We start from the raw sequence: 15,027 nt of genomic DNA on the forward strand, positions 1-15,027 counted from the left end.
AATGCTGTCACATTGTTGCTGTTATGTTAGGCAGTGAGGCAAGTAGAGGGCGCGCTGGTAAAACAGGAAGTGAAACGCACAATGTTCGTTCAAAGTAAGGAAACTTGACAGCACACTGAGATTTTCCTTTACTTGGGAAGCGAACGTAATGTAACCATGGACCATGGAAAGAGGTAAAAACAGCCTAATCCTTGTGCATTGTCCAATTTCAAGCTGCAGCTGTTCTAAATTCAGCGAGTGACGTGTGTCAGGTTGAACCTTCACCTTTAATGTTGTTATGATACGTACACGGTTATTTTAAAGAAACAATAGTCATAAAGTGTCAAGTTAAAGACTAAAATAACTTGTGATCTTGTAATGTGACCTTACTTGTAACTAAAGCTACATCAGTTTAAGTCAGCAGAGAACTAGCAGTGACTTGGCGTAGGCTAACTTACTGACGTGTATTTGGAGGGCTAATCTGTAACTCATGTTTTCTTTTTTCTTTTCTTTTTTTAAAGTACGTGTCCAAAGGGATTCTCTGATAGCACGATTCACGTGGATGTGAAGGTAAAATAACACCAGTCGGTAGTGGGACTGCTCATGACAGAGTGTTGTTAGCCTATTTTCAGTATTTATGTAACTGTTAAAACAGATCTGGCCCCTGATGAGTAAATGATCTGTTTGTACAGATCATCTGTCATTTAAAAATAAACACATGTTAGCCGTAGTTGTGCTCATTAAGGTGTCTGTCCAGCAGTTTTGTTCCATTGCTTGTATGGTCAGTTTCCAATGCAGCCTCAGAGTCAGACAGTATCAGAATCACAATTTGTATTGACATTATAGCAATGAAACATTAAACAGGGAAATTGAGGTGCAATTACCTCAGTGCAAAAGAAGAATAGAAATTAGTGTATATATACCTATCTATATATCTATGTGTGTGTGTGTGTGTGTGTGTGTGTGTGTATATATGTATGTGTGTGTATATATATATATATATATATATATATATATAATTTTTTTTTTTTTTAATATATACACACACACACACACACACACACACAATCGTTTCCATATTGTGCTTCTTCCCGTTTGCTGGTGTTAGCTTAAATACCAAGGGTAACTACAATTGTAAACATGTAAACATGAGATCATGCTGTAACAATGTAAACATTGTATATGTAAGTTGTATTGAATCTGGTTGTCCGTAATTTAGCAGTCTTCAGCATGTTGATGGCTGAGGGATAAAAGCTTAACAGACTAAGCTCCTTAGTCTATTATGTCTTTATGGCTCTGAAACGTCTGCCTGAAGGTAGATGTTCAAACAGTGCATCATCATGGTGAGATGGGTCCCAAAGGATTTTATTTATGTTGCTGAGACAACGGGAGCAAACAAACTGTTTATTTATAAATAAATAGTCTGCTTTATAATGAGGAGCTACTGTTACCAAGATTTCTTTGTGAAAACAGGATTATTATGGCAAGAGGCTGAAGAAAACCTCAGACCTAAAGACCAATGCCTGTGTGGCTCCAGTCCAGCCCACCCCTGACTTCATTCGCCAGGCACTGAAGAAAGTACACCCTGAAATCACTGCTAGGTTAGTGGGTTGCTGACCTCTCTGTTCTTCTAGTCACACTTCAAAATCAGTGAACCTGATATGTTTTTGTCTCCCACAGGTACTATGGCTGTGGTTTGGTTGTGCCAGAATGCTTAGAGGGCTGCAGGATACTAGATTTGGGCAGTGGAAGTGGGAGGGACTGCTATATGTTGAGTCAGCTTGTGGGTGAGAAGGGACATGTCACTGGTATTGACATGACTGATGGCCAGGTATTGAACATCCGTATCGCTGCATTGGCCTTATGATTAATCGGTGCATCCTAGCTGATGGTTAAATGATACTGAATTGAACTCAGAATATCTCCAAAACTCTATTTAAGGCTGTTAAAATCTTCTAAGTGAAGATTTTTCAACTTCTTAATTTGTAAAGACAAAACTCTGTTCTGTATGCATGCATGCCTTAAATACAACCAAAAAGTTTTGGACTTATTGAGTGATACTGATAAATTCTGATAAATACCTTTTTATTTTTTTTATTTTTTTAAATTCCAGCTGGAGTTGGCCAGGACCTATGTGGACCATCATATGAAAGAGTTTGGCTACAAGAAGCCAAATATAAATTTTGTCCAAGGCTACATCGAAGCCTTGACCGAGGCAGGTCTGGAAAATGACTCGTTTGATGTAATTATGTAAGGTGTCTTACTAATCCTTTTTTGTGTGCAGTTTAACAATATATAATCATAGAATAACAGTTTTGAACATCTTCTGCTTTTGCTTAGCTCCAACTGTGTGGTGAATCTTTCTCCAGACAAGAGGCTGGTACTGACTGAAGCTTACAAAGTACTTAAGGTACGCTGCTTCTCATTTTTTAAATATTGTTATTAAATCTTCAATCATAAAACTATGAGAGCAAAGCTAAGCAAATATTTACACATTTACATACACTTTCTCATTTTTCCTCATTAGGATGGTGGTGAGCTGTACTTCAGTGACATTTACAGCAATGGAAGATTAACAGAGGAAATTAAAAATCACAAAGTGTTATGGGGTGCGTCTAATTAATATTCTACTGCCATAAATTGACAAGCACCCACCAGAATATCATAGTCTGTTTTATCTTTGCAGGTGAGTGCCTTGCTGGAGCACTCTGCTGGAAGGATCTCCTACAATTGGCTGAAAAAGTGGGCTTCAGCCCCCCACGGCTGGTTACGGCCAGTGTCATCACTGTTGACAACAAGGAACTGCAGGACATTCTTGGTTTGACAGCTTTTTTACTTGCTTGACTTTTGCATTATTTGCTTGATACAGAATTACACTCAACAGCCACTTTGTTAGGTACATCTGTTCAGCTGCTTTTTAATGCAAATATCTAGTCAGTAAATCACATGACTGCAGCTCGGTGCGCATAGGCATGTCGACATGGTCATGATGACCTGCTGAAGTTCAGACCGAGCATCAGAATGGGGGGGGGGAGGTGATTTAGGTAACTTTGAATGTGGCGTGGTTGTTAGTGCCAGATAAGCTGGTATGATTATTTCAGAAATTGATGATCTACTGGGATTTTCCCACACAGCCATCTTTGGAGTTTACAGAGCTCTGGAAAAGAGTAAATATCCAGTGACATTCATGTCAGTTGTACATACAGGCACAATCGACATGAATGATGCTATCAGAGAATCCTTTTGCACAAGTTCTTAAAGAAGAACATTTTATAGATTAACCCTACAAATAAACATTACTAAGTTAGCTTGCACTATTATGTCACTGCTGGTTTTCTCCTAACCTATATTTATGTAGCTACAGTTACAACTAATGTAACATTACAAGATTCCAAGTTATTTCACATTTTGAGAGCTGCTAACCTTCTTGCATGACCTGAAATTTATTAATTTTTTTAATTTCAATCTTGTGTGTTTAATACAGGTGACTTCAAGTTTGTTTCTGCCACATACCGCTTGTTTAAGGTCCCCAAGGGGAACACCAAGAACTGCAAAGTCATATATAATGGTGGCATTACAGGGGCAGAGGATAGTTTCCAGTTTGACTGTCAGTACACCTTCATGGTCTGTATATTCTGAATTAGAATATACATCAGCCTTCTACTCGCTTAAACTGTGCAAATGATTTCAGATTTGGATGTATTTTGTAGGCCAATGAAGTTGTGGAGGTGGATGGAGAGGTGGCCAACATACTGACACATTCCAGATTTGCAGAGGACTTTACTTTCCAGCCACTGGGGGGCCCCACTGGGCCCTGTGGAGTCAAACCTAAGGTCAGTGTTGTGTTTAAATTCTTGGATGTCTCTTTTACACATTAGGGGTCAGTATGTTTCTGGTATCAATTTGTGTGACACGCCCAGAGGGCAGAGCGCCTCTGTCAAACTGCGCTCACAAACACACATGCATGTGCTTCTGCATGCTGTACATTCTTGGACATTCACGTACCGCTCAAACATACATACACACATGCACAAGCACAAGGTCAAGCAGCTGTCTTGGACTCATAACCAGACTGTGGAGTCATGCTGGGGAACCTTGAACAAGAAGGAATGTTCTACACTCAGCTAATAGAATACCATTTCATCAGGGCTTGCAATCATTTTATGCACATACACCTCTAACAGCACCGCTTTAAAATTTTTTAAAAATGAGTTCTCTAACTTGTTAACCGCTCATTAAAGATTTTTTTTTCTCTTCTGATATGAGAAATAGAAGTAAATTAAAATGGTAAAGGCTTATCAAAATCCACCTCATTATTAACAGTTTGGACAGTGTGAAGTCTCGTCTGGAAGAGTTTTCTGTAATCACTACAGCAGTGTGCTGATAATAGTAATAAAAAAGCCTTTGGTCTTATTCATGGAAAGAACAGCTGCTTTGAAATTGTGACTTAATGAACAACCAGTAACTGATAAAGGAAGCACAGGGCCATAACAAGACTCTGTGTAGAGGAGCCGGTGTTCTGTTATAATGTACCGTAATAGTACCTGGATTCACTTCTTCAATTTTGTGACCTTGCTTACAGTGATTTGGGATGAAACACAAATGTTACATGATACATTCTTGTAACTGGGTGCTTGTTCTTTTAATGCTTCTGCTTGGCTGAATTATTCATACAGGCTGGCATTGAGGACCCTTTTGAGCTGGCCCTGAAGTTGGGTGTGCAAGGCCCTGCATCAGCCACTGGGGGATGCTGCAGCACACAGTCTGCTGGCTGCTGCAAATGATGGTGGGAAGAGCACAAAGAAACAGGCTCAGCTTCCTGCCTACCAATAATGTCTACATGTTTGGTGAACTTCCATGAGTATTAATTAATTCATTTTAATTAAACATAATCATGTTCCTCATATATGACCTCACAACTTCATTACATCGATAAACAATAAACACCTTGTGGGTAGATCATAATTTAATAGATACTGGTTGCTCAAACAACTTCACCCACCCAGTGTATAATGGAGACATCTCAGCTGGTCAAGTTTTAGTTTCACTTTGGAACACCCTGCATTGCAATTACACAAAGCCACCATTTGCTTCACATACTGAATGACTATGTGAAGGACCACAAGTGTATGGCCTGCAGAGAAATGAGTTCTGCTGATGACTTTAAAATGTTTTATTGTGTAATCAAAGTGTTTGTATTTGAAGTTGCTTCAAGTGCATATGAGCCAATTTAAGGAGCCAGCATATGATTTAGGACCATAAGGAAAAGAAATCTCACATCAAATAATTTTAGTTTGTCTTATCAGAGTGAGGTGGTTGTTAAATTGTACCAACTATTTTTTAAATTAAGGTTAGGGTGGTTTATTTTGCTATAATGTCAAAGAAAATAGTTAAAATTGAAGAGATCTGCTCCCTGCTTCTAGTTTTCAGCGGTACTATCCATTGGTTTTGACTGAACTGTTGTTGAATCAAGGGTGATTAGAAGCCACATAACATTTTTGAAGTCTGACACTGGTCCACAGGCCACATGTTGAGTACCTAGGCTATAAATTATCTTGCGCAAACAAGATAACAATATCACTTTGAGGGATTTAAGGGTTCTGCAAGTGCTCCCAGTTAATATTTTATGAAAGGATTAAATATGGTAACAATTCATTAACATAATTATATTGTATAGATAAAAGGAAAACTTTAGTAAGGTAAAATAAAAATGCAACAAATTTAAAACCTTTTAACAACCATGAGCAGTATTAAGAAGAGCAACTTCTTCATTTGTGCCTCATTTTGTCATATGCCTGCTTAGTCTAATTATTTTTTTACCCATAAAACTGACATTGTTTATTCACACAATACTTTTTACTTCCCTTAAAACCTGTGTTTTAGTAAATCGGTGCTTAATTGTTTTGCAGACTGGCTTTAAGATATGCTTCAACAAAAGTGTACAAATTATTTCTCATTATTGTGATGGTTATGTGTTATTTCTGATAAAACACAATAAATATTAATTAATGAAATGACTCTTCTATTTTCATCTTTGCTCCTATGATGTAGTGCATTATTTCTAAGGGTACAAATGCACATTTGTATTTGGGAAAAGCTTTGGTTAAGGGGACCAGTTCAAGACATGGTGGTCAGGATCTCTCGCTTTAGTTTCATTTTAAGTTTAAAGGGGGAAAAGATAAATAGTCTAATAAGAGATAATTGTATTAAAGAAATTGTTTTTTGTATTACACATCTCAATGACGTATATGTATATGTGTTTAATGGTTTTGACAACTTTAACCTCTTCAAGTTAGTCAGTCTAAGAACATATTACTGTCCACTGTAATACCTGTCATTAAAATGAGACATGATATAGATAGTGCTTCGGAGTTTCAGCATGCAGTATGATGCAATGCGATAGGAGGAAAACAAATTAACATGTCCCAACCTTTGATAGTCTATATAGATAAAACATGTTGTAGTATTTATTTTAGTTAACCTTTAATCTTTGCACGTGCCTTTTTTAAACATTTAGACCGGGTATTGTGATTGTCTTTTCTAGCATGATATGTTTTAAGAAGTCACGAGTAAAGTCCTATCTGTCTCCTAACATGAGGTGCACTTGTTTTGGAATTTGATTCGTCAAGGAGGCTGCGGACGCCCCGCCTCCCGGCCAGCGGAACCTCCCGATTGGTCGTCGCCGTCGCCTGTATCGGGGACACCAGGGGAGGCACGAGTTGGCCCGTAAGCCTGCGCTCGCGAGTCATCAGTGTCGGACACGTAGTGGGAACGAGCAGGTCCCGATGCACAAGTCACGGCAACCCTGGGCGGAGATGAAGGCGGACTCCGACTGGCTCTGATTTTTAAAAGCCCTTTTCATTCAGGAGGTTGGTTGCCAGTTGTTATCAATATGGCAGAACCGTTATCCCAAGCACCCACCGCTGCAAAAATGGCGTCACTTAACCGGGTCCGAGCTTTGGCGATGATTTTCTTAACTGTCACTGGCTGCTGTGTCACCCCGACAAGTGGCAAGGAAGGGTCCGAGGAGACCGTCATCATAGGGCTCCGACTGGAGGACACGGACGACATTTCCTTCATGGATAAGGGCTACCTGCGGGTGAGTGAGCGCTCTCGGGTAAAATTAAGAGTGTACGGGCAGAACATCAACAACGAGACCTGGTCCAAAATTGCTTTCACGGAACATGAGCGGAGCCGGGTGATTGGGAGCATTGACAGCTCCTCGGGGGATAACCAGAGCCAGGAGGACTCGTCCGGCTTGCACCCCTGTGGTTTTAGGACTTCGGATATAATGATATTGCCCTACATCATCCTGAATCGAAAGACATCCGGTATAGTTGAAATTGAGGTCAAACCTTTGCGAAAGACGGAGAGGAGTAAAACGTATTACCTTTGCATCGCCACCTCGACACCAGCCGTGGCCGGGATGCACGACCCGCGGACGGAGAACACCTGGATCTACCACGATGGGGATGACACCAAAGTGATAGTGGTGGAGGAGAAAAAGTTTCTGCTGCCTTTCTGGCTCCAGGTCATCTTCATCTCCATGTTGCTTTGCCTGTCCGGTATGTTCAGCGGGCTGAACCTGGGGCTCATGGCTCTGGACCCCATGGAACTCCAGATAGTGCAGAACTGCGGCACGGAAAGGGAGAAGAATTACGCCAAAAAAATAGAGCCGGTCAGGAGCCAAGGGAATTATTTGCTATGCTCTCTTCTGCTCGGGAACGTGTTAGTGAACACCACGCTAACCATCTTGCTGGATGATATCGCCGGTTCGGGCTTGATTGCTGTTGTCATGTCCACCATCGGTATAGTCATTTTTGGGGAAATTGTGCCACAGGCCATCTGCTCCAGGCACGGCCTCGCTGTGGGAGCCAACACCATATTCCTCACCAAGTTCTTCATGCTGCTTACCTTCCCTGCGTCCTACCCAGTCAGTAAGCTGCTGGACTACCTGCTCGGACAGGAGATAGGAACCGTGTACAACAGAGAGAAGCTTCTGGAGATGCTGCGCGTCACGGACCCCTACAACGATCTGGTGAAAGAGGAGCTGAACATCATCCAGGGCGCGCTGGAGCTCAGGACTAAGACTGTAGAGGACGTGATGACGCCGCTGAGGGATTGCTTCATGATTCCTGGGGATGCAACGCTGGACTTCAATACCATGTCCGAGATAATGAAGAGCGGCTACACGCGCATCCCCGTTTTCGAGGGCGAGAGGTCCAATATAGTGGATCTGCTCTTGGTCAAGGACCTGGCCTTCGTGGACCCGGATGATTGCACTCCGCTCAAAACCATCACAAAGTTTTACAGCCACCCGTTGCATTTTGTGTTCAATGACACCAAGCTTGACGCAATGCTGGAGGAGTTTAAAAAAGGTAAGAGAGTTTTGCAACAACCTTTGACACCTGGAATGTGTTAAAGGTTGATGTCTGTTCTAGGCAGGTCTTTCACATGACCACTCTCTTTGTTGGATAAGGCAAGGTAGATACATGAGTTATCGTTTATGATGCAAGGAGTCACTGAGTGCATGTGGTGTATCTATAGGTCAAATGTCTAAAATCAGATATTGAGCAATAAAAAGAAGGAAGAGGAATTCCTCAATAATTTCTTGTACTGAAGGAAAAAGAGATGAGGGAGGTAGCAGCAAAGGTTCTTTCCCCCTCAGACAACACTGAATCTGCCACAGGTGTAGATGCCACATCTTCACAGGTCACTTCCTGTAAAGTGGAGAAGCAGGTGTCCTTATCATTCTCCATCACTTCCATTAAGTGTTAATGTTCACACTCTCTCTCTCTCCTCCTGCTTTTCCTCCTCATGCCTTGCCCTCCTCCTATTCAACCCTTTTCACACTTTCCCATTCCTTTCATCTCTTGCTCTCTCTCATTTGTAAATGCATTAGGACATGTGGGAATAGTGCAACAGCAGCACTGAGGTTATCAGGTGGGGGCATCTTGTTTGAGAACCTGCTTAAATCCCTGTCTGCCTCTCATGCGCTTGCTTCAGAGTGATGGTGGCGATAACTCTTTTTTTGTCCAATCCTGGAATGCAGTCGTGTGGATAATGAATAACAACCTCTAACACCCTCAAGCCCCCCGTGTGCTGTGTGTATTTGTATGCGCATGGTGTTTGAGAAAGATGTTTACCTCACCCACGGTTTATCTGATGTTTTGCATAGCCAACCCCCTCACTGTTGTTGCTTCTGACTAAGTTATTCCTGGAAAGGGTTTGTAGATTTGGTGCTGGACTGGACTGATGCATATACAGACACACCTGTCAGCAGCTGATTTATGAACTCTTAAAACTAGGGGGAAAAAACATGACTGTTGTGCGCTTATTAGAATATTCGCTTCACTTTAAGAGGATTAATTGGGAGGAAAAACAGAACAAATCAGCGAGCTCCATTACCAGAAATTAGGTGTAGTTCCTCTGCCAAATTAGCATTACATAATATACTATTTGGGGAGGGGGGTGTTTGTTTATTTATTTTCATTACAGCTGACTAGTCACAGACATGCACCAGTTTTCTGAGTCAACAGAGAAAGTTCACCATCCTGTTATTTTATCAGAATACTAAGATCAGCAAATGTTTGCAATTTCTTTTTATTATTACATATCTCTGTTGTGATTGTAGTAGACATCTGATGACTAAGATTTTGTGTGTTACAACCATTTAGTGAATATTTGAATGTTTGTGTTTACTTGTGTTCCTGTGTGTGTGTGTGTGTGTGTGTGTGTGTGTGTGTGTGTGTGTGTGTGTGTGTGTGTGTGTGTGTGTGTGTGTGCTACACAATGGCGCTGAATCCACAAGTCACTTCATTGATAAGTAATATTGCAGAACATTAACTGGGAACTGTTTTGGTGGAGATATCATCTGAATTTCAGGAGTGGGAACACTCCTACCTTCACGCCCCCTCCGGCCTCAGCCTATAAAAGCCCCCCTCCTCCAATACCTGCTGTTCTCATTTTCACGCCCCACCCTTCCCCCTCATTTTTCCCTCTCTTCTCCTCTTCTCCTCTCTTCCTTTCCTTCATTCATTTCTCGTTAGTACATGGGGATCTGCCCGGCCCGAGAGCCGTCGCCAGTCCCCTTCGAGGCCTTCCCCAAACCGCAGCACCAGTCACACTTCCTCATCCCTCATCGCCCATCGTTACCGAGGATGTGGTCCCTGCTAGTGAAAAGAAAATAATTGGGTTGTTGATTCATTAGTCACCATATTTCAGTGACACAGAAACTTGTGTGAAGTTTTTATTTTTGTAAGGTAGCAACATTTTAGAATAAAATAGAATAATCCTTTAATTGTCCCACAAGGGGAAATTTGGTTGTAACAGCAGCCAAAAAGACACATATACAAACAAACAGTACACAGGACACAGAACAGAAACATACACAATTTTTCTTACATATTTACTTTTACATTTTCTTCTTAAGGAAGGAAAATGTGCCTTGCTCTGATGGAGATTTAGTAATTAATAATTACACTCCTGCACAATTTGTTTCGACAAAAAAACAATAAACTAAGACAAACCGTTTTCTACTCTTTTTAATTAGATGCATATTTTTCTATCTATCCACTTTCTTAACTCCTTATCCAGTTCAGGGCCATGCTAGCCTGGAGCTTATCCCAACTGTCATAGGATAAGAGGTGGGGTACAACCTTGACTGGTCACCCATCTATCACAGAGAGAAAAGGACAGCCGCTTATGCTTCCAGGCAATTTAGAATCACTAATTAGCCTAATGAGAATGGAGCGATCCCACACAGGCGCAGGGACAACATCCACATACCAAACAAATAAAGATGCCAGGCAGCTGACAGTCTCAAATCCAGGGCCCTTTTGCTATGAGGCGATATTCATAACCACTGCACCACTGTTCCACTCGTGCTTAGTTTGCTTTAGAGTCATTCCTCAGTTTGTGCACAAGCTGCAGATGTGGTCGGAGTTTAAAACATCTGCATGCACCTCATTAAATATCCCGGGGCATCGGTTCATGTTCCGTCCTCAGCATCCAAACACTTGCTACATACCTAACACTGAGTTTATGTTTAAATAAAAGCTGCTGCCTAAGCAGCCGTGACATACTTTGGTTTGAAATACTTAAAAAGAGACAATTAATAAAATAATGTGAAGTTTTTCTCTGTAGAAGTATTTTGCCCGTTAGCAGAGAGAGTGTCTTGTTGCATAATGATGCTTTAAATAATTCAGCTCCATTCATCTCAGATATGTTTGTAAATGGGTAACCGGGTGTATCTGTTTGCAGTAGTTAGTTGCAATTTGTGAATTCTGTTCACATACTCCCACTAAAAGACGCATACATTAAGTTTTCGCATCATTACACCTGCATACTTAATCATAAACACTCAGCTCTGGAGGGTATAGCGTCTGTGCTGCTGGCAGTGCACCAGAGGGGAATTCAAGGGAGGCAAGTCATAAGCAACTGCTGTGGGGAGGCCTGCGGGGTCAAAGTTTCCCGTCAATCTGGCTCTGTTCACAGCACACACTCAGTTCAAAGTGCTTTGTATTGTAAGTCATTGTTAATTAATTTGATGCCGCTTGCGGAGCTGCATAGTCGTTTGGAGTCGGTTACAAAAAAAAAAAGAAACAGTCCCAAAACATGCTGCTCACGGTAGAGACTGTGTTAGAGCATCGGATCAGAACTTTTTTCATAAGTTGGTTCCTCTTCACAGTTGTGGATTTGTAAGAGAGGATTTCAGACTGTGCAGCATTACATAATTCACCGTGATGCTGATTCTACTCTTTGTTAAGGTTTAAAAAGATTCTCAGAAGTGCTCATTTTACTTGAAATATAGAGAAGCCACCATAATCAACGTGCCCCTGCTTATGTTTTACCCAGCTCCATCGAGGTCCTAGGTCAAGGGTTACAGTGAGATTCATACAGGAGGTGTTTAATGCAGGCAGACACACTTCTGGAAACTTCTGACCCTTCATTAATTGCTCTCCATCTGCGACTGCAACAATTACTGTCATCTGGGGGTTTCTTGTCAAGCTGCAGCTTTACCCGTTAATGAGTGGGTCAGTGAGTGCCTTTTGGGACAAAACCAAGTAGCTGGGGCAAAAACAGGAATTTAGCTGCCCTTCTGGCTTCCAGTTATGTGCAATATTCCTGAAAGTGCAAGTTAGTCACCCCTTCACATACAGTGTTCCAAGCTTTTTGAGAGGAGGAATGGATTTACCGTAGGCATGAGAGCTCAAATCAGGTTGCACACATGTTCCTCTACACCACTCTGCTTTCTGATTCTGGGGAAGCCGGGCCACTCGTGCAGCATCAGATGCACGGGCACTTAGAGTCAGTTTATCTTATCTCCTATTTTCAAATCGCGTGTGTGATTGATGCGGTTATTCTCCTGCGTGCTGGTGATAAATATGTTATTTCACATGCATACTGTTTAGTCATGCCTACAAGCTATTATGCCACATTCTTCTTTCAAAGCACAGCACTCATCTGCAAACCTTTTCTGCTGTTAAATGAAAAGTTCATTCCACCGTGGTCTTTTCAATTCAACCACTGTTTCCTAGCCCAGACTGCACTGTATTCTTCACTATTTTAGAGTAAAAGTCCCCAGTGTAAAAGAACCTACATGAGAACTGGCACAACTTGAACTAGTTCCCTAATTGCTGCAATATAGGCCAATCTATGCTTAATTCAGATTCAGCAGCCTTGCAGGCTCTTTGCTTAGGACTTTGTCTTAAAGTGAAACTCATTTTTTCTCTTTTGGGCCTTGTTGAAATACTGACAGCAGTTTGTGTGTGTTGCGTTTTTTTAATGTTTTTATTCTTTCTGGGGGTTTGTGTGGAGCATGTCATAGCAAATGTCTAAAAAGCGTGATGGATTGTTTGCCTGGTAACCCTCGGTTTTTAACGCTGCATCAAGTGTTGGGATTAAATGACATCATGTTGGTAAGAACACTTAATGTTTCCTGATGAGGGACACCCCTTTGAACTCAGCGTGACTTCTTCTGCCAGCCGCTCACTTTATCAGAACTAATTACCTCGAATCAAAGGTTGTCTGCATTTCACTATACTTGGTATTACAGAAGACGGCATCGGCTGCAGATTTTCTCTCGAGTGGAATGTAATATCATTTAAAAAAAACCCAACACTCTGCATTTATTTATTATTTAAACACTTATCTTTTTATAATCATATCACTTGTGATTTCTGCTTATTTGTTCAGGCACCTGTTTGCATGGTTTATAAGAACAAAAATGATTCACTTGTAAACATATTCCTCTGTTTCTGCAGCCCTTTTAGGAGGTCTTTGAGAAAGAAGCCAGAAAACCTCTGTTGTAGTAACCTGTTGTTTGGTAACTTCTTGTCTGTGACTCAGTTTAAAGGCCCACACAAGTTGTTAATGCGCGTTTTAGCCCGTTTACTAAAAGCGATGAATAACTCACTGCCGCCAGATTTTCTGGCTCTGGGCGTAGTTTTGGAGAAGCCTGTTGAAAGCGCATTATGTAATCCGTCACGATGAAATTTTCATTGCTTTTCTTTGTATTAAGACAACACCTGACAAAGGATTTTTCTAGTTCACTAGTTGCCGTTAATTCATGCGGTTAGTTCACTTATTGTTGCTGATTGAACCAGACAAGTCATTTATTAACTTAATCATTTGGGAATACCAGAAAATTGTTTGAGTTTTTGAGAAAGTAGAGTTTATATATAGTAAGCACAGTACTACATTATGGAGAATTATTTAATAACTACCCTTTAAAGGCCACGTGCTGACAACACCTGAAAAAGCATTGGTAATCTTCATGTGTTGAGGTAACCAGCATGATTATCTAATGTGAGAGAGACTGACCAGGCCCACTGAAATCTTACATGTATATACTTACATGTTTTACATGATAAGCTGTCTTTGAGGTTAATGAATAAAGTGCAAAAGTACTCACATCATCTTTTCAGGGATATCATTTATGGTCTCAAAATGATCACAGACTTGAATAAAGAGTTGATGTAAAGAAAAATGTCTATCTGTGGCTGATCTGTGGTCATATGAGCTGGTATACTGTACTGCTTAAAGCCTTGATTATACCAAGTTGTGGACATAGACATGGACAGCTGGAGACACCATGGCTGAGTAGCTATTCCTATTATACTTATAATACTTATCCTATTATACTTACTTAAAGGTGTGCATGCATAACAGTTGATGGCTTAGATAAGACACACAAAAAACCAGACAGGGATTCGGACATCTGCACAGATCCTAGCGCAGACTGTCCAGTGAGGAAATTATTGTCTGTCATATCCCAACAGACCCTAACAGACTTGAGTGTGTTACATTAACACATTCTGAACTATTGTGGAACAGATCCTCTCCCTTAATTCCACATTGTGTTCACCAGCAATTTGCGCAGATCATATGCTTTCAGGTGCTGGAAAAACATTTTTTAAAAATGGTAAACAATGGCATTAAGACTCCTTACTGAAAAAAGCTGAGGATGGAAATGCTGTAGAAAGAACAGAACTAGAAAGCATTCACTAGAAAGTACTTTGTGTATATATGTACAATGGAGTGCAGAGATGCAGAACTGGATGATACGAGAAGAGAAGCTACGTGTGAGTAAATGCATCCACCATCTCATGGATTACTGGCCACCTGGCAGACAGGTCACAGTATGTGAGACTGAGCGGTGCTCTGTCTGATTTGTCGATGTGTACTAAAGCAGCTGTGCAGAAAGGTCTCTGTCCTGTCTCCATTGCTGTTCACATTGTACACCTGCAGTTCATGGCAGATATAGAGATGCTGTAACAGTTCTGTAGTTGTTGGATGTTTATGTGGCAGAAGGAGGAGGGCAAAGAACTAGTTGATGATTTTTGTGTAACTGTCTGGAAGGAACTGTCTGCTTCTTAATGTGAATAAGACCAGAAAGATGGTTATTGACTTCAGAAGGAAGAGAATGGCTTCATGACCTGTGTCTATCATGGGACAGGATACTGACGTAGTACAGATGTATAAGTACCTGGGCTGAACTGGAGGCTATATACTAAAAGGGAATGAGCAGACTTTAGTTCCTAAGGA

General features: G+C 41.1%; 2 protein-coding genes across 2 annotated transcripts in view; both read left to right on the top strand.

Moving 5' to 3' along the window:
* Positions 1 to 58: 58 nt before the first annotated feature.
* On the top strand, positions 59 to 5,997 carry as3mt (arsenite methyltransferase). Its single transcript, XM_085460145.1, has 11 exons — positions 59 to 173; positions 501 to 549; positions 1,453 to 1,580; positions 1,660 to 1,810; positions 2,093 to 2,229; positions 2,320 to 2,389; positions 2,507 to 2,588; positions 2,666 to 2,797; positions 3,464 to 3,603; positions 3,690 to 3,812; positions 4,656 to 5,997. Exons 1-11 carry the CDS (start codon positions 157 to 159, stop codon positions 4,761 to 4,763), a joined length of 1,137 nt encoding a protein of 378 aa, XP_085316271.1. The 5' UTR covers positions 59 to 156; the 3' UTR covers positions 4,764 to 5,997.
* Positions 5,998 to 6,690: 693 nt separating this feature from the next.
* The window catches only part of cnnm2b (cyclin and CBS domain divalent metal cation transport mediator 2b), a 50,580-nt gene continuing 42,243 nt past the window's right edge, over positions 6,691 to 15,027 (top strand). Inside the window, exon 1 of the mRNA XM_085460134.1 lies at positions 6,691 to 8,357. Within this exon, the coding sequence (XP_085316260.1) occupies positions 6,872 to 8,357 (1,486 nt within the window). The 5' untranslated portion in view covers positions 6,691 to 6,871. The remainder of the gene's footprint in view (positions 8,358 to 15,027) is intronic.

Source organism: Copadichromis virginalis, linkage group LG6 (assembly GCF_057382275.1).
Source record: "Copadichromis virginalis isolate Kocher_CV1m ecotype Utaka linkage group LG6, C_Virginalis_male_GT1.1, whole genome shotgun sequence".
Classification (NCBI taxonomy): Eukaryota; Metazoa; Chordata; class Actinopteri; order Cichliformes; family Cichlidae; genus Copadichromis; species Copadichromis virginalis.

Coding starts and splice junctions, on each gene's coding strand:
- as3mt (XM_085460145.1), top strand. Junction 1,811..2,092: donor TTGACATGACTGATGGCCAG/GTATTGAACATC, acceptor TTTAAATTCCAG/CTGGAGTTGGCCAGGACCTA. Junction 2,230..2,319: donor GACTCGTTTGATGTAATTAT/GTAAGGTGTCTT, acceptor GCTTTTGCTTAG/CTCCAACTGTGTGGTGAATC.